This window comes from Fusarium coffeatum (assembly GCF_003316985.1).
Source record: "Fusarium coffeatum strain FIESC_28 chromosome Unknown BRIP53273_contig_118, whole genome shotgun sequence".
NCBI classification, from domain to species: Eukaryota; Fungi; Ascomycota; class Sordariomycetes; order Hypocreales; family Nectriaceae; genus Fusarium; species Fusarium coffeatum.
In genome coordinates, this window is record NW_022157911.1 from 85,185 (window position 1) to 102,824 (window position 17,640).

At 48.5% G+C, this 17,640-nt stretch overlaps 9 protein-coding genes across 9 annotated transcripts; 6 read left to right on the forward strand and 3 right to left on the reverse strand.

The window, feature by feature from the left end:
• Positions 1 to 27: 27 nt before the first annotated feature.
• Positions 28 to 920, reverse strand: FIESC28_05508 (uncharacterized protein; the record flags this gene model as incomplete). The annotated part of the gene is made up of 3 exons (XM_031159653.1): positions 28 to 598; positions 661 to 759; positions 811 to 920. The coding sequence occupies 3 exons, from the start codon at positions 918 to 920 to the stop codon at positions 28 to 30; spliced, it is 780 nt and encodes a 259-aa protein (XP_031016295.1).
• A 364-nt stretch (positions 921 to 1,284) lies between these two features.
• FIESC28_05509 (uncharacterized protein) lies at positions 1,285 to 2,406 on the forward strand (the record flags this gene model as incomplete). Its single annotated transcript, XM_031159654.1, has 3 exons — positions 1,285 to 1,452; positions 1,509 to 1,592; positions 1,645 to 2,406. The coding sequence occupies 3 exons, from the start codon at positions 1,285 to 1,287 to the stop codon at positions 2,404 to 2,406; spliced, it is 1,014 nt and encodes a 337-aa protein (XP_031016296.1).
• Positions 2,407 to 2,576: 170 nt separating this feature from the next.
• FIESC28_05510 (uncharacterized protein) lies at positions 2,577 to 3,210 on the reverse strand (the record flags this gene model as incomplete). The annotated part of the gene is made up of 4 exons (XM_031159655.1): positions 2,577 to 2,643; positions 2,694 to 2,757; positions 2,810 to 2,867; positions 2,920 to 3,210. The coding sequence occupies 4 exons, from the start codon at positions 3,208 to 3,210 to the stop codon at positions 2,577 to 2,579; spliced, it is 480 nt and encodes a 159-aa protein (XP_031016297.1).
• A 371-nt stretch (positions 3,211 to 3,581) lies between these two features.
• On the forward strand, positions 3,582 to 4,036 carry FIESC28_05511 (uncharacterized protein; the record flags this gene model as incomplete). Its single annotated transcript, XM_031159656.1, has 3 exons — positions 3,582 to 3,584; positions 3,642 to 3,780; positions 3,843 to 4,036. The coding sequence occupies 3 exons, from the start codon at positions 3,582 to 3,584 to the stop codon at positions 4,034 to 4,036; spliced, it is 336 nt and encodes a 111-aa protein (XP_031016298.1).
• A 1,052-nt stretch (positions 4,037 to 5,088) lies between these two features.
• FIESC28_05512 (uncharacterized protein) lies at positions 5,089 to 5,385 on the reverse strand (the record flags this gene model as incomplete). The annotated part of the gene is made up of 2 exons (XM_031159657.1): positions 5,089 to 5,291; positions 5,352 to 5,385. The coding sequence occupies 2 exons, from the start codon at positions 5,383 to 5,385 to the stop codon at positions 5,089 to 5,091; spliced, it is 237 nt and encodes a 78-aa protein (XP_031016299.1).
• A 258-nt stretch (positions 5,386 to 5,643) lies between these two features.
• On the forward strand, positions 5,644 to 6,290 carry FIESC28_05513 (uncharacterized protein; the record flags this gene model as incomplete). The annotated part of the gene is made up of 4 exons (XM_031159658.1): positions 5,644 to 5,689; positions 5,761 to 5,851; positions 5,998 to 6,190; positions 6,258 to 6,290. The coding sequence occupies 4 exons, from the start codon at positions 5,644 to 5,646 to the stop codon at positions 6,288 to 6,290; spliced, it is 363 nt and encodes a 120-aa protein (XP_031016300.1).
• Positions 6,291 to 10,763: 4,473 nt separating this feature from the next.
• On the forward strand, positions 10,764 to 11,727 carry FIESC28_05514 (uncharacterized protein; the record flags this gene model as incomplete). Its single annotated transcript, XM_031159659.1, has 4 exons — positions 10,764 to 10,929; positions 11,005 to 11,247; positions 11,339 to 11,466; positions 11,527 to 11,727. 4 exons carry the CDS (start codon positions 10,764 to 10,766, stop codon positions 11,725 to 11,727), a joined length of 738 nt encoding a protein of 245 aa, XP_031016301.1.
• Positions 11,728 to 12,810: 1,083 nt separating this feature from the next.
• Positions 12,811 to 14,883, forward strand: FIESC28_05515 (uncharacterized protein; the record flags this gene model as incomplete). Its single annotated transcript, XM_031159660.1, has 1 exon — positions 12,811 to 14,883. One exon carries the CDS (start codon positions 12,811 to 12,813, stop codon positions 14,881 to 14,883), a length of 2,073 nt encoding a protein of 690 aa, XP_031016302.1.
• An 845-nt stretch (positions 14,884 to 15,728) lies between these two features.
• FIESC28_05516 (uncharacterized protein) lies at positions 15,729 to 17,345 on the forward strand (the record flags this gene model as incomplete). The annotated part of the gene is made up of 3 exons (XM_031159661.1): positions 15,729 to 15,897; positions 16,084 to 16,678; positions 16,733 to 17,345. The coding sequence occupies 3 exons, from the start codon at positions 15,729 to 15,731 to the stop codon at positions 17,343 to 17,345; spliced, it is 1,377 nt and encodes a 458-aa protein (XP_031016303.1).
• Between the last annotated feature and the right edge of the window lie 295 nt (positions 17,346 to 17,640).

Consider the following 17,640-nt stretch of genomic DNA (forward strand, 5'->3'; position numbering starts at 1 on the left):
ATAACAAATTGTTCAAGCGGGTATCGTCTATTCGTGTTTCTCGGAGTGCTTGCTCGGAAGGTACGCAACCATAGCCTTGCTAGCTCCCTCCATGCAGTACTGTACAACCTCGACTTTCCTATCAGGAGGTGCCAGCTTAGCAATCTGTCGAATATCGCTCGTCCTTGGCAGGAAAAGGGCATGGTCCAATCTATTGTACGCATTATGAAGATCGTCAAGATTGTAGGGCTGCATGTTGTACAGGTTGAACACCTCGTCGGTGCGGTATCCGGGACCTCCCCAGGGCGGACTGGCAAATAATACTGTTTCGTCAAGATTGACTCTCAGGTCTGGATGTAGCTCTTCTGGACGGTTGATCAATCTGTCGAGATACTCAAAGCTATCCCCGAGAATCCAAGTAATTAAACCGGGCTCAACGCCATACACTTTGGAGTTGTTTTGAGCACAGGCGAGTGTAGAAGGGTCGCGCTCGATAGAGATAACGCGACTCCAGCGTTCGGAGAGGGCGAATGCGATGGAGTTGCCGCCTGCGCCGCCGAAGACATCGATGAGGATGTGCTTCTTCTCATCAGTACCATACATATCGTTGGCAACTTGGCTACAAAAAGAACAAGATTAGTTTTTCAACAACGAATGGCTGGATATGAGGACGGGACTCACTTTGCGACTGGCTCAGGCGTTACACCGAACCAGGCATCGTCTGTCATGTAGACTCCATAATCGTAGAGTGAAAAGATGGAATATCGTTGCGCAAAATACCTGATTATGTTAGACACTCGTTCTGCTTTTTTATAATGGATTTTCACTCACTTTTGAATATCCCACGGCACCTCATTCTTTCCTTGGTATTGATGACACTCATCGGTGAGAGGCAGCTCTTCAGCAGGCTTCATCGCGTACTCGGAGTTGTCCAGCGACATCTCTGCTATGGTAACACCAGTAATTTCACTTTTGAAACGATATGAAAGACAAACTCATATTAGATAAAAACCATTTTCTGAAAAAGTTGGTTTGTCGCGAATAAGGTCCCAGACAAACTTAACGTTGAATTTGAGCGCGAGGCTGTCCTTGAAGCTCCCCACAGTGTGCCCCACCTCTACATCAGAGGACTTGGCACGCTGCAAGGCTACGAGCGATAGGTACCTGAGCAATGGTGACAGCTTGCTCAATGGCCCGCCCTTGAGCTTCCATTCCCATCTCACCAAGATCCAACAACCCCGACCTTTTTCCCCTTGTAAAATCCCAATTTTTCTCTAGATAGACTGTCACCTACGCCGGACAGCCATGTTCAATGCGCTAAACCGCTTCATCTCGCGCTTGGACGGTGACGTTCAGCAGCAGCGGCAACAAGAGAAGGGGTCCTTCGGCTTCCAGGTCTTGCGCAACACCAACTTGGATTTGGCCATCGAGCCCTGGTTTGACTTTATTGTTGGCATTAATGGAAGACCTATTGTACGAGCTTTCTATCAAGAGAGCCTCAAACATCTTATCTCTAACCACTGTTATAGGAGGACCCTGAACCTGCACTCTTCAGTCAGGAAGTGAGGAACTGCGCGGGCAGCACAGTTACCCTGGGATTATGGAACGCAAAGGTAAATCATCAACTTATCTTGTAACAGAAGGTGAACCGCTGACAATTTCCAGGGCCAAAGAACTAGAGAGATCCACGCTCCTGTTGCGCCAGACACTGCATCCCTCGGCCTCTCTCTGCAATACGCCCCCCTCGCTCTCGCGGCAAACATCTGGCATGTTCTGGATGTCCCTGCCAACTCCCCCGCCGACGTCGCCGGTCTGCTGCCGTACAGCGACTACATCCTTGGCAGCCCTGAAGGCGCGTTATATGGAGAAGGTGGTTTGGGCGAGCTTGTCGAGGACTTTATCGGACGGCCAATGCGCATCTGGGTCTACAACAACGAATACAACGTCACCAGAGAAGTCACAATACAGCCCAGCCGGGACTGGGGTGGCCAGGGCGCACTGGGTTGTGTTCTTGGATACGGCGCTCTTCACAGGATACCTCCTCCCCTTAGCGAGCCTGTTGATGCTCCTGGCGAGACTATGTTCGACGGAGCCCCCAACGAAAAGAGCGAGGATGTATTTGTACCCGCTGCTGCAGGCTCGGAGCCTCAACCTCCCCCCACAGGAGATTTCTTAGTGCCTGCACAGATGATAGGCAATGCTCCTGCGAGCGCCCCGCCAAGAGGAGGAGGGAAGAAGAAAGAGCGTCATGGTCATAGCCCCAACCCATTGATGGATGACTATTTCAAGGAAGAGGAAGAGAAGAGCCGGGCTGTGGACAATGCGCCGTCAGCTAGAAACTCACCAGCACCCCCTCCGCCAAAAGGAGGCCCTCCTAGGGATTCACCCAAGCCGGAGGTTCAGGCCAGTAGTGATGAAGCACAATGAGCATATGGCAAAATAGCACGTATAAATGATTCCCCACCCTTTTTTATGACTGTTCTGTTCTATTACTCGGTCCATCCGTAACCTTTTAAAACAATTTTGTGAAAGGCCATTTCTATAGCGCACTATCAGAAGGCCCCCCTGAGGTGCATGCATGCCTTTTCCAATAGCACTCAGTTGATAAAGTTGACAACGAAGAAATGCGCGACCAAGCTGACAGCGACGTATTCGGCGAACGACCTTCTTGATGTCAGTTGTCAGACCTTTATTGCTATCGAAAGGAAACAAACCTCTCGGGTGAAATGTCCACAGAATCGGACTTGACCGCTTCGTTCGTTTGGAGTCGCAGACCAACTGGAGATACATTAATACCTGCAATCTTGAGCCATTCACTTTCGCAATTTACCTGTCAAGACGAACTGTGTCACCGTCGCACTGAAACCCGATAGGAAAGCGTTGAACGGCTGTAAGAGTATCAGTGTTGGTGAACTTGCACATGAAGTCTTTGATACGTACAAAGGTGCCAGTGATGGCACAGTTGAAGAACTGGATGGCACCAATGATGACGAGGTAGACCAGGAACATGTCAACCAGCTTGATACGTTGGGGGGTTTCTTTGACGTAGTGGTTCCAGACAGTTCGAGGAACCTGATCCCATTGTACATGGGCTCTGGCATCATTCTTCTTGGGAACCACGGGCTTAATCTGCTCGGCTACAAGAGGGATGGGTGCAGTAGTGCTGGTGCTGGCCTGAGAGGTGGCAGCAGTCGCGGCGGTGGTGTCGCGAGCGTTCTTCTTTGCTGCCATGATTGTGGATTTTGAGATTTTCGATTTGTGGATCGCTTTCGCTGGTATGGATAGGTTTGTCGATATCGCGGGTGTTGAATGATGCTTGATTCGTGATGTTGATGGTTCGTATAATGGGCAGCACGGGAGAGCTCTCTGGACACGAAAGCTCCAAAGTGTAAAGATACATGATTGGCCAACCGAAAGCTTGAATCCTGGGGCAGGCTCCACTCTTGACCTCTAGCTGAGAAGGTACGTACCGTCTCATATGTCGTCAACCTGGCCGAGAGCTCCGCAGCTTCAACAATAAAAGGCCAAAGTTACTACATCATCAAAGTTTCAGGGCAATTGAGTACCTAAACAAATCTACAATCAAGAAACGATCTAATAAAATGGTAAGTAGCGGGCTTATCGTAGCTTCTCACAAATCAATTACTGACTTATGGTTAAAGGCACCTATCACCACTTATCATGACCTCGAGCTTCCTGCCTATATTATGGGCGCCGTGGTAGCGGGCGGAGGCATCATGGGATACGCCAAGTCGGGCTCTATTCCTTCCATTGTAGCTGGCTGCACTGTGGGACTCCTATGTAAGTAATGTAAAGGATTTGCCGCCTTCGTGGTTTGGGTATTAACGCTCGTTTCTTCAAAGATGCCCTGGGCGGTTACCGTATTCAGAATGAGGAGCCATATGGAGTTGAGCTCGGCTTGCTTGCCTCGATCATTCTTGGAGGTTCAGCCTTCCCTCGAGCTCTTCGTCTGAGGAAGCCAGTCCCTATTCTTCTCAGCGTTATCTCGGCATTTGGCCTCTATACTTTTGGCACTGCTTTTCGAAGAAAAGTTTAAAATGATTGGAAGAGGATGGAATATGCGTGAGATTAGGACGTAGGTTGTTTCTGCAATCTGTGACCGGGTGTCGATGATTATATAGCCAATAGCCCAAGAGCATGCTTTAAGCAATGTATCTTGCACGAATCTACGTCAAAGATAGAGCGAAAGCTCTGCAAGTATTCAGACAAAATGTAGGTGTGTGAAATGTGCTTTCTTTTTTTACTTGTGTATCTTGACTTCTCAATTATAACTGTATCTAAATGTCATCGTATATAACACCGACCATTTCTGAAAGGGGCAGATCTTGGAGAAAGTCAAAACTGTCACATAACAACTAACTAAAACTGGTACCTAGTTTCGAGGAGGTCGCTGGAAACCGTCAATTACATGACTGCCTATATATAGTTTTCTAGACCTTCTACGGAAGGACGTAAAGCAAGCGATATATTTGATGTATTTTCAGTTGACCTTTCGGTTAAGTCAAGCAAACATCTTTGAACAGATACCCAAACCGCTTCACGGCTGAATGTGTAGATTTGAGTGCATAAGTTTTACCTCAGAAGGGTAAAGTACTGTGTAGACGTATGGCATCATGACAATTTCGTCCTCGGTATTGATGCGACAATGGGTGCTAATGTATACTGTGTCATTGAGCATACAGACGAAATCGACTTGGTATACGGCAGCTATTAACATAATCAGCTTGCAGGAAACCCTTTCTCGTATCTTACAAATCTTGGCCACCCATTTTCAAGACTCAATGGCCAAGGTAATTCGGACTTGTCACCTTCAGCAGCAACTCGACTAGCTTTCACAAGGAGCCCTAAAAGCAATCGTGTTAGGCCGTACGACGGTCGGACGTATCGCATCGTGATTATACTTGTACATTGTCGAGTATAGTTACAGTTCGATTCCATGTATTCCATACGCCTGCCTTATGAATCAATAGTCCAAAACGCCATCCCAGGTGTTTATATAGTACATGTCGAGGAAACTCAATCGCTGATCGAATTGCATCGAGTTCGGAGTCGTCGGCATTGTATCGTGAGGTTCGTGGTATCTCTCATTTACAATCCCAGCTCGCGCTGCTGCTCCTTGATCTTGTCACGCTTTGCACGGGCGGCATTGCGATTCTCGGCCTGCATCTTGGATCGCTCGAGCTTCAAGCATTCGTTGACCTTTTCCTTGGCAGTGTTGCAGCTTCCGACGGCCTTGTGCATGAAGCCCTGGGCGTGACATTCTTCGAGGGCGGCGATGACCTCTTCGCACGCTACAATTGACAGTCAGCAAACAATAGAAGGTTATCTAGACCCATTAAGCCTCGACTTACCTAAAGCGTTCTTTGTATGAAGATGAGGATGCATTTTTAGATTTCGAAGGTTAAATTGTTGTCTGAGTAAAAGGTAAGGACCCTGAAAGAAATCCAAGGATCGCCACAGGCTGATGGGAAGACTGAAGATTGGGGCAGAGTGCACGGACCAGGTGGGAGGCTTCAGCGTTGGACTTTGGAGGGGCAGTCACTCACTTCATGCGATCCATACCTAGTAGGGGACAACTTTTTGATATCTTCCTCCTGAACAAAAAGAAGCAGCAATAGAGCCGAAGCTCACAACTCTCTCAATATGTCTTCAGCAGCTCAACCCCAAGTGCCTGCTAAGAAGCAGCAAGGTCGGTCTTTGCCCCGCATCCTCACAATCTCTCAGTAACTTGTCACTCACTCACTGGTTTCAAACTCTCAGATCTTCAAGTCACCTACTCCAACTACAAGAACACTCTTCAGCAAATAGCCCAGAGAATTGGTGACATTGAGCAAGAAGCCGAAGAGCACAAGTAGGCGCCCCAGTTGCAACCATACTGTCGACGGTGTCTGTCGGTCAGGAGAAAGCATGACGTCGGTGTGCTATCGTGTCTTGTCGTGTCACTTCAAAATATCGCTGTATTTTAATAACCTGTTGCTGATTTTATTCTCTGAACAGACTTGTCTTGGAGACCCTAGAGCCCCTTTCTGAGGATAGAAAGTGCTTCCGCCTTATCAATGGAGTACTTGTCGAGAGGACCGTCAAGGATGTAGTCCCAGCCCTCAAGACTAACCAAGAAGGACTTCGAAAGGTGTTGGAAGATTTGGTGAAGCAGTACAAGACGAAGCAGGACGATCTTGAGAAGTGGAAGGTGAGTTGGCTCATTCGAGAGATGGTCTTGTGCTGTTAAGGAGCATATGCTAACTCATACCGTACAGAAAAAGCACAATGTGCAGGTTGTTCAGCAATAATGAGATTACGAGGTCGAAATCGAAATCAAAACAAAAGATTTGTGCTACACGAGAGCATTCTGGTCGTGGTGAATTGCTGAAGACTATATCCTCCGCAATATCAATGTGGATGTTGAGATCGCTGAATACATTCACTTTGCCGAAGCTTTCATAAGCAGATTAACAACCACCTCATTCTGCAGTTTGTTCAAATCCCTTGATGCTTTATCTCGTCCTAGTATCAACGGATAAGACGGATTTCACCATCCTTACCTACTACCAACTTTTACCTGCAAATTCAGGCTGAAAAGGCAACACGAGAGTGAAAAAGATGGTGTAGATGCGTTGTACATTTTGCTGCGCGCAGTGGGGCTTTTGGCTTCAAGGGCGTCTCGACACCCAACCGCATTGAGGCCTCAGGAACCTCAAACATGTTGACGTGCAGAACACAAGCGACACAATGTAGTGCAGCGCAGCGCAATGCAATGCGAGACCAGAAGGATGGACGTGTGTTTGTCTGGACAGAAACCTTCCGATTGACAAGGCTTGCCCACCGGTTGCATCACGATCAACGATGCATATATATTCTTGATGAAGAGGTTACAAGGTGCATACTGGCACAGGTACTGAGACATAGAAGTTGTCCAAAGGTCATCACGCATCACGTGTTTTATATCATTCAATGCCGTGGGATCAGGATATCTATGTCTCCAGAAAAACTGCCTGTAGAGCAGAAACGTAAGACGTACAACTGGCGTCTTGCCATATTCATGTAACGCTAGCTGCCTACAGTTACCTATAAAGTCCAAGCCATCTTCACCGAGATCTGAAAGAGTCTGATCGATATGGGGCAGCTGCAAGTCATCATAAGTTACATACATCCTTTGTTCCCACGTCTCCTCGCCATGATCATGGCCCTCGTCAAGGGCGATATCATCTTGTGGAGACTAGAGGCACTTAACTCAGGCAGCAGGTCGGCTATTTACATGCAAAAGCACCACGACTGCATCTGACTGGCTGCTTCTACGTCCACATCCCCTCTTCACATGTAGGCCTTGCGGCACAGTGATCGGTTAATACTCTATGATATGCAGCTTGCCTTCCCAATGATAGGCCTTGCAGTCATAGCTCCTGATGCTGAAGTATTGAAGCCCAATGAATCTTGAGGCTCGGAACGGCCGAGCATGGCAGCCTACACACTCTTTTGGTTCATCACAAGTTGACATTTAACAGCTTGCCTCGACAAATCAGGACAGACGTGGTATATGATCGTCAGGGACGGCCTTTCAGTTGCACCAAGATTGCCTATTGCTTCTGCATAAATGGTACGAATGGCTGCTGACGTACATACCAAGTTTTGTGTTGATTCGAGCGCCAAAGGAGAGGCCAGCCTCAATAACTCTATCCGGCTTCATCGGCGATTCCTCATCGCAAGGATTCGTACCGTATCAGAAAGAAGTTCTGATCTCAAGATTTAGTTTGTGGCTTAGCTGAGGCGATAAGTGTCTCTTCTCGAGGTTGGGTGGATGTGTTGGGTTCCAATCATGAGAGCGCCTCAAAACCAACAGGGACATCATATGGTCAACACCTGACACCGATCCATGATAGTGGAGAATTCCAGTACGCCTCGGCTGAAAAGAATTGCTCAAAGGTATTCACGAACGAAGCGCCCCGTAGGATAAGGTTCTTCATTGGTAAGATGCAGCTGTGACTTAGATGATACTGGCCCAGCCCAGCTTGTCGGGTCCTTGCAGACATTGGTTGGAACTCGATGATGTTAATAGAGCGGCCAGACTATTGATTGGATTACACTAGTCGAGTTCAAGGGTCAACAGCTGGCTGGCGTTTGAGGCATACTCCGCAGGAGCTTACAGGCTACAAAGTCTGAATGAGGCCCAGAATAATACATGGAGTAGGCTACTGTAAGAACCCCAACGGGCTTATTTTGATAGGATCTTGGGATGGTGGCTTGATGAACAACTTGAGCCATTGTCAAATAAGGAACTAGAGTCGCCCACCATTCCGTTACCGCCCAGATGGAATTGATCGTTACCGGTCAAGTGCCTGGATCTGGACGTCATTTTGAGGAGACATTGGCGATGGGGTCATATTTGCAGAGTTGTTTGACTGTTGCTTGCCATAACATGCTGATCAAAAACAGCACAGTAGAAGGCCTCGTTATAGAGCCTCACCTCTATACAAGCTGTGATATTGGGTGTAATACCTGATACACGTTTTCTCGGCCAGTACAGGACAGCCCGTACACTGCAGTGCAGTATGGCACAGTATCACTGGAAACACGGGTTTCTTTTTCGTACGATTGTCCTCCCCCGGACGGGTTACAAATGCAAGGTAAAAAAGAGTTTGCGACACACCGCCTGAGCCTGGGGCCATGTTCGTGTGTAATGTATATGTACAGCACCCTTGAGTCGGGGAGTGTTTGCAGCAAAAGCCTAGGGCTTCAGGGCTTTAGCGGCTGAAGGAATCAAGGAAACGAGCAATTCGATGGTCCATCGTGTGAATATTCCTTGCTCGGATCAGACGGGATGAATCTGGCGGTGTCGGCTCTGGTGGGGGTTATCAGTAACTGCAGAGAACAATCGTCAAGTTATTCGTAGTGTTTTGAATGTCAAATGTTATCAGATTAATGCTGTAGGTAATTAAGTTCTGTTGTCTTGGTTGGTGGCTATGACATTATCTGTGCCTAGTCTGAGCTCAATGAGGTTAGCTGGAAGCGGCCCGTGTGTTATCGATAACAGAACAGAAACAGAACAGAGCTTCCAGGCTCTTACTCCACCGAGAAGCCACTGAAAGCCTAGTAGTACTTTACGTACCTGCCTACTGTAGCCTGCAGGTAGCAACCAGTGAGTGGAGGCTCAGCCTTCCTGCCTTCCACCTTTGGCGTGTTTTTGTTCCCAACCTCACTTCCATGGCTTGCATCTTACTTTTAACATTCCCAATATCAGAGTCACAGTGAATCGCGTCTTACCTTGACCGCACTTTTAGCATTCGGTATATCTCTTACTGTATTGTACCCGCTTACAGTCAACTCATTCATTGTAAGTAACATTTTGGCTTTCTAGATAGTTACCAGAACCCCACGCCTGTTTCTGCACTCCACATATGCACCTCAACTGCGACCACAAGCGAACAGCCCAGACACCCTTTCGTTGTTCCTCACTCACACTCTCACTCACCCATTTGATCATTTGCAACTGAGTTCATCTCAACTCACACCTCCCTCTAGCCTCGCTCCATCGATCCATCGATCCATCGCCTTGTCAGTGCAATACTATAGGTACAGTTAGCTTTCTGTTTCCCCTGTCTGTCTTTGAACGAACCCCATTCATTCATTGATCGCGCTCCATCAACTGTCAATCAGTCAGTCAGTCAGTTGTCTGGCATACGCACGCCCCTGCCCTTATCCCTCTTCCTCTGCTCTGTTCCTGACGCGATTTGGTAAATGGAGACCCTGCGGCTCATGGAGATTCACTGGAGCTACGGATACAACTACCCAGAATGAATTGGCGAACGAGACGCTTGCCATTGAACTTTTCGTGTAACCCAGCCCAGTCTTTCAAGCTCCGTACCCGGTAAACCTTTCGCACTCCCTCCCGTCAATGGCAATCGCGACCCGAATCTGCGCCGCTCCGTCTCCGTTGATTCGATTCCGAGACGCCTTAGCCTAGCGGCAACTCGACGTTCTGCCCAGAGGTCCTACCCATTGCTTTACGTCAAGTCCTGCGCGTGGTTTTCCTCCTGCGCGTATCCTTTGACTTTGCAACGCGTGTTACAGCCTTCATTGCACTTGCGCTCGCATCTGTTCTCGCTCTCGCTCTTGCTCTTGCGCGTATCGGCCCTTGCCCTTGATTTGTATCTATCAGCCGTCGTTTGTTACAGACAGTTCTGTTCCAAGCTTTCACTGCACAACCAAACTCTGCGCGACTTGTCTACATACATGCAATTCACTCGACCATCTTTATTGGATACACACGCTTTCGTACGTATCAAGCAATCACTGCCTTCACTGCCTCTCTGAACCCTTTCCCTGGATCTCCAAGTCCTGCCCCCGCCTTCATTCTGCTTGGCTCTACATCGAAAGGGTCCACCCCCTCCATCGTTGTCTTTCACCTCATCTCACCTTACCTTACCCGGGCTCATAGTCCACATTAACCAGACCTTGTCTCTCACGCACACGCCCCCATTATTCTCCATGTGAACAGCGTCATAGCCCGAGATCCCGGGCCAGGGACCACCTGCATGAGCTACCAAGAACCTTACCGGTACTCTGATCGGGACTCTTTGACTGACTTTTGCGCAGTACTGCACTGCAGAGCAGAAACAAAGACCCCCTCTCCCTCTCTTGCACACCCTGACGCTTGCAAGCCTTACCATCTGCGACGTGGCCAGGGACACATCATCGCAAGGCCCAGCTGTGCGAGCCCGAAATCCCCTTTGACAAAGGACGCTAGCAGCCGCTGCAGGTAGCCAAATATGTCGGATTCCCCCCAATCCCCTCACAAGGAGGTTGACCAAGGTGCACCGTCACCCGACGACGAAGCACAAATGAACGAGCAACAAGACCCACAGTCCGCAAACGCCGCGGGATACGAGTTTGAAGGCGTGAAGGAACAAGATCGCTGGTTACCTATAGCCAATGGTAAGTCATCTATCTCTAGAGGCATCCCGATATGATTTGTTCGTTCCTTTTTGCGCGAGCTGTTTGCCGCCTCAGCCCGTTCAGCCGTGCATATCTGGACCCTTCTCATGTCTTGCAATTCGTCCTCAAAGTCCCCCAAAGCGCCTCGCGCCTCAAAGGCCGACAAAGCTGATGAGCTTGATGCTAATATTCGAAACTTTGCTCCAGTCGCACGCATCATGAAAAATGCTCTTCCGGACAATGCGAAGATAGCCAAAGAAGCCAAAGAGTGTATGCAGGAGTGTGTTAGCGAATTCATCTCTTTCATCACCAGCGAAGGTAAATAATGGTCCCCTTTTAGGCTACTAAGACTTGCAGCTACGACAGATCCGAATCATGTCTCTCATGTGCAGCATGCTAACTTGCACAGCGTCGGAGAAATGCCAGCAGGAAAAGCGCAAAACTGTCAATGGCGAAGACATTCTTTTTGCCATGACATCTCTTGGCTTCGAGAACTATGCCGAAGCACTCAAGGTTTATCTCAGCAAGTATCGCGAAGTATGTTGAAGACCCTGTGAACTTGCAACTGAGCGCTTGCTTACCAACATACGAAAACAGCAGCAGAACCAGTCCAACCGAGACAGGGTAATGGATAACGGACCTATGTACCCAGGAACCATGATGGGCGACACTAAGGCTGAGCCTGGCGCTGTGGGCGAGTTTGGACACGAAGGCAACAGCGTCGAGGGCGGTGCTGATCCCAACTACATGTACGGTTCTCAGCCCGGTCACAATGGCACTGCCACCGAAGGTTACTAGGATAACCATAATCGTTCCCCTGGCTCCCCTGACTCCTCTGGCTCCGAGAGTCTCGAAGCTTCGTCTACAACGTTATCCCCGTCAAACTCGACCGCCAACGGCTAGGAAGAAGTCAAGTACTATACTTACAGTCACCTATGGGTCGCCCAAAATCAGACAACCGTACGTATCATGACACAGCGGATGACATCGACATGTGTATAATTGGCAACACGAAACACAACAACATGGGACGGTCAAGTGACAAAAATGAGAAATGAGAAGGAATGTATAATTTACGCGCGGGGGATAGAACAGCGGAATATTGGCCGAGGGTGGAAGAACATCATGTGTTCCACGATAGAGACCACAATAGCGTCTTCTGTTTGTATGTATTTCTGTAACAGCCATAAGTTGGTATAAGTGGTTTCAAAAGTCCAACATGGCACCTCAGCGGATAGGAGTCATTGGAGAAGATGTTTCGATTGGGCAAGTAGTTTTCACGAAATAACACCAAGTCTGTTTTATCACAAGACTCTATGCTGATTTGAATGCTTGTTCATGCTAAGTCACGTATGGGCTATCAATTTCAGAGTATACTGATATAAGGCAATACCTACTTGATGTCGAAATCTCTTGTAGTTGTATCCATGTGAATGGATGTCTATCTGTGACGCAATAAATTCGATGTGGAGCTCGAAAGGGGCTAGTTCTAATCTGGTAGAGAGAGGCACGTGCCGCTCCCCACCGAAAATCGTGGACCCCAGAAAATGGAAAAAAAGTTCAGCGCCTAAAGTTCAGAGTGATTCTTCTTCCACTACCGCCACCTTGTGCAAAAAAAGGGCTTTCGTATTTCCTTCATCTCCTTCTAACATCACTTCCGCCGATGCGACATGCTTATTATGGTCGGTGATTTCTACCAGTTAATATCTCAACACATCCTTCAATCAATGGTTATACCTTGAACGTCCTGAGACATTCACGGACCCTATCCTGTTTGTTGCCTGAGAGACGCCACCACTTTTGAGCGAGAAGTCCCCCTCCCATCGAGCCGCAGCGCACAACGAACGAGACCCGATCGAGTTTTCAGCACGAACTGTATTCATGCGCCCTTTTACTCCAACGACCAGGAAACTTTCCGGTCCTGCTACGAAGAACTCGACGCCTGTCCGTTCTATACTCAAACCCGCGTCTGTTTTGGGAAGGAGAAAGGCCGAACATGCTGGTCTCAGCGATCCGGTAGAAGCCCCCGAGAGTCCTACGAAACGTCGCAAAGTCATATTCGACGACATCCGAAACGTGACGTACGAGGTCGGTGGAAGGTCAATGGACGAGGTGAAGTTGGAAGTCAGGACTGCTCTCGAGGAGCACCTGAGAGGAAACGATGGTCAGTATGACACGCTCAAGGAGCTCTTTGCCAGCGACAAGCAGCGGTACCTACCGCCTGTTATCGGAGAAGAAGATGATACTTTGAAGCCACATGAACTACAGGTCTACGTCGTAGCCCTCACCTCATGCATTCCCATCCTTAAAGACAAGGCTTGCAACGGCCTGGTCAAGACCATCTTGAACTGCTCCTGGCTCGGGCGTGACGACGCTTTCGTCAAAGTCTTTACCCATTTCCTTGCTGCCCTGGTCAGCGCCCAGGGTTCTTATCTGTCACCCGTTCTGACAATGATGGTTGAGAAATTCTCCGACAGCCGGTCCGACGTTTGGAACGTCCCGGATTTTCCTGAAGTCAGCCGGGAGACAATGCGCGACAGATTGCACCGCACCCTGCAGTTCGTGCTCCAAATGTTTCCATCCGCCGTTTCCGTGCTAGAGGGTCTCCTTGGCTCCAAGTTCCCGTACCAAGATGGGTCCTTACGAGTCCACATGAGTTATGTGAATAATCTGCTCCGCGTCAAGGATTATCGCCCAGAGTTGTCCGACGAGGTGTTTGATCTCATTATCGACCGAGTAGTAAAAGTCGACTCCCAAATGCAAGTCGATCTGGAAGACATAGATGACGAGAGAACTGCATCAGTCCTGTGGGCATTGCAAAAACACACAGATACGGAAGACTGGGAACTTAACGACGACGACGACGACGATAGCGACGCAGAATCGGTTGACAGTGACGATCCCGATTACGACCTCGAGGCTGCCAAGATCAAGTCCATCAAGCAAAACGTTGAAAAGATGGACGCCATCCTTGACACTCTTTTCCGCGTTTACACCCCCTACTTTGCCAACCCAGGCTCCGATGGAGCCTTCGACATGTTCAGGGTCTTGTTACGTGAATTCGAACGCATGGTGTTGCCCACCTACAAGTCTCGACACACCCAATTCCTGATCTTTCATTTCGCTCAGATGCATGAGCGTCTTTGGGACGCGTTCTGCGGTCAACTTATTTTCATCGCTTTCCAGAGCAACACGGCCAATTCCACCAAGCAAGCAGCTGCATCGTATCTTGCCAGTTTTGTCGCCCGCGGCGCTCAACTTCCCAAAGGCCTGGTCCGCATGGTCTTTGAAACCCTTCTTCATCACCTCAATGTTTATCGGAAGAAATACGAGCCCTTGTGTCGTGGGCCAGATCTGAGACGATTTCACCCCTACTACAGCCTTGTCCAGGCGGCACTCTATATCTTTTGTTTCCGCTGGCGTGATCTCATTGTCAAGACGCCGGAATCTGTGGATCCCGAAGACCCTGCGTCTTACATCGGCCAGGAGATGGAGTGGTTGGGGTCATGCAGGAAAGACCTGTCTGCGCAAATCTTCAGCAAACTCAATCCTCTGAAGATCTGCTCTTCTGGCATCGTTGAAGAGTTTGCTAAACTCTCACACCGTCTCAACTTCATGTACATCTACCCTCTGATCGAGAGCAACAAGCGTATCCGCCTGTCGCAGTATCTGACAGCGACTTATTCCACAGGAGGAGCTCTCCGGGACGCTGGGTATGATATGCAAGATGAAAGTTTCCACCAGCTAGACCCTTACTTCCCTTTCGACCCGTACCAGTTGCCGGTCAGTAAGCGGTGGATTGAGAACGACTATTTAGAATGGCAATCGGTCCAAGGACTGAACGCTTTGGAAGACGAGGACGACAGTGATGATATGGATGATGACGATGAACTTGATGCGGATGAGTTCGAGGAAAGAACGGCCACGGATAGCGACGGCGGCGACCATGAGTAGGAAGGGTTTCGAACCGTGGGTTTTATGAAGAGGTGTCGATTTATGATTTTACCAGCAAGGCGTTGGGGTATTTGTTTGATTTCAAAAAAGGCTTTAGCTATACCCGAGGGATTGGGATTATGATAGGTACGCATGAAGCTGTTATCTGAAGGTTCCCGTAAGTCAAGAAGGGGATTATGATGAATTCTTTTTCATTTTATTTTAGATAGTGAGCCGATAGGACGAAAGAAGAGAAAAGAAGAGATTCATGAAGTAATGTCTACATTTATTCTAATCTAGGAGACCGTCTGTTTGTAATCGTTTTGTTGATTTCTTCCATCTCCGCGGAAATGATGAACATTTGTGACGTAGGACATGAATGGATGGGATGGCATCCATTATCCATTCCATACAATGGAATAGAAGTGGTGAGATACGCCTGCCTATAGGCCAATATCTTATCTAGGTACTAGTTAAAGCCGAGGTGCCTCTCGGATCAGGCAGAAAACTCAGCTCGTTCGTGAGTGGACTTAACTCTTTCTGACTCTTTTCTCCAAGTTGCATATTTATCTATATATTAATGTATGCAGCTAGCTGACAATAAGCCAAATGATAATATTATTTCCTTTTACTTTTTTTTTTCTTCCTTCCTTTCAACGACTTTTTGTATTCATCCAGGTCTGGCTATTTTTAGCTCTGGGTGCTGCTGCTGCTGCGGCTGCGGCTACTACTTCTGCTTACTCACCTCTCAAACAAACTCAAACTCAAAATCCAACCAGTTTGAGAGTCATTAAAAGTGGGCAGATCTCGGAACTTAAACATATCTACATACATACAAAAAGTCCTCCTTTTTATACTCAATCATTATGGCGAGTTCGGATCCAAATCCTACCAAAGAGAGACCCTCTTTTACCCAATTTCTGAAAAAGACAAAGCAAAAGGGAGCCGCTTGTGAAGGACCCGAATGTGTTGTTGCTACTACGCCGCAGCGGAGGGGGCGGAAGAGCAATGTTAGAGCGAGTGAAAGCAGTGAGTGTAAGTATCTGAGCCGCTTTGTCTTGAGTTTTTGTCTTGTCTTGTGATATATTGAATAGCCATGCCTTCCCGTATCTCGGTGCGGTCTCTCTCTTCAACTCAGAGACTAGATTAGATACCCCCAAAGGCGTCGCTGTCTCACTATGAACGCGCAAGTTGACTAAGACCAAACTAACACAACCTCAGCGCCAGAGAACAGCAGCGAGGCATCACCGCAGAAGCCGCGCAAGTCTCTCACCGCTACTGAAAAGGCAAAGCTTCGTCGCACCCAAGTACGAAGAGCTCAGATCCAACACCGCCAACGCAAGGCAGAGTACCAGCAGCAGCTCGAGCTCGATATCACTCACTTCCGTGAACTCATCGCCTTGACCGAGTTTGAATCGGAACAGTTCAAAAAAGATAACATTTCTATCAGAGCGCTCCTCGCTAGCCAGGGTATCGTGGTCCCAAAATGCAACTCAGCTGGTTGCTCCGTACGCCCTGCCGTCGCCAAGGATGTTGTTGCTAGCCGTGATGATGCTTGGGTAGATGAGACCCTAGGTGTGAAGCCCACGGAAGACCAGAACGTGCCCCAATATGACCAGGACGGTGGCGAGCTGTTTGCCAACGTCAACGTCGACGATATTATTGTCACTCTCAAAAAGGATGATTCAATGGTGACACCTGCCTTCAGTATCCGATCCAATGAGTCGAGTAGCAACACGACAAGCCCTCCTCCACCTCTGCCAGATCTCAACCTAACCCCAGATGAAGAACAAAAAGCCGTGAACTTCATCCTCTCGTAAGTGATAACTCAACTACGGAAACATCGCATAGATTCACTGACACGTCACAGCCTTGAACATATCTGCTGGGATCACTTCTTTGTCGGTGATTACCCTTCGCACTCTCACCTCTCCAACGACGAGCCAAAGGGCCATACCCTTATGGCCTCTTCCCTGTGTATGGCCAACGCGCCCCTGGACGTCTTCGGTGACCGCAGACTCGTCTCATCCGCAACATCTTGCCACAACCGCCGTACTCTTGGTCTAGATCCTTACGTACCACCCGTCTACCTAGAGTGGCCATCACCTCGGATATCACTCTCTTCTCTCTACGGTTTGGCCCAAAGTCTTAACCCTGGAGACCTAGAAATCACGCCCGTCCAGGCCTGGTTCGAGCTTTCCACCCGCTTCGACAAGAGTTTACTGTTGGAAAGATTAGACCTATTAGGCACGGAACTCATGGGCGTTTCTAAATGTCTTGAGTTCGGAGCTGTTATGGAGAGAGATTCTTTTGAGAGCGTTGTGGCAAGAGTGTATGGAGGTACATTGGAGGAGGCTATGGCTTCTGCGCTCTTACTCGACCAACCGACTAACGTTTGCAATATTGCTTCGGGGGGTGCACGGGGTAGTTGCTTTACGACCCCAGCAAGTTTCGTGGGATATGCTCAAAGCCGATGTGCGTAAAGCAGTGCATCATGGTTTAAGGGCTTGTATTTTTATTTGCTTTGTATTGCTTTCAGGAATCGAACGGAGTCGTAGGAGAATACCGGCAGGCGTAAATCTGGAGATGCTTGAGCGGTTTCAGAGTATCGAGTGGTTGGTTAAATACCCTCTTCATAACTTATCGTCTTTCACGGCGTCAACACATGGGAAATACAGCCTTTTCTTTTGTTCAGATCACGGCAGCTGGAGCAGATAGGTCGCTAGCAGGGAGCAGATACTCCTCTATCAAATCAAATCTATTTCTCGCTTTTGTAGG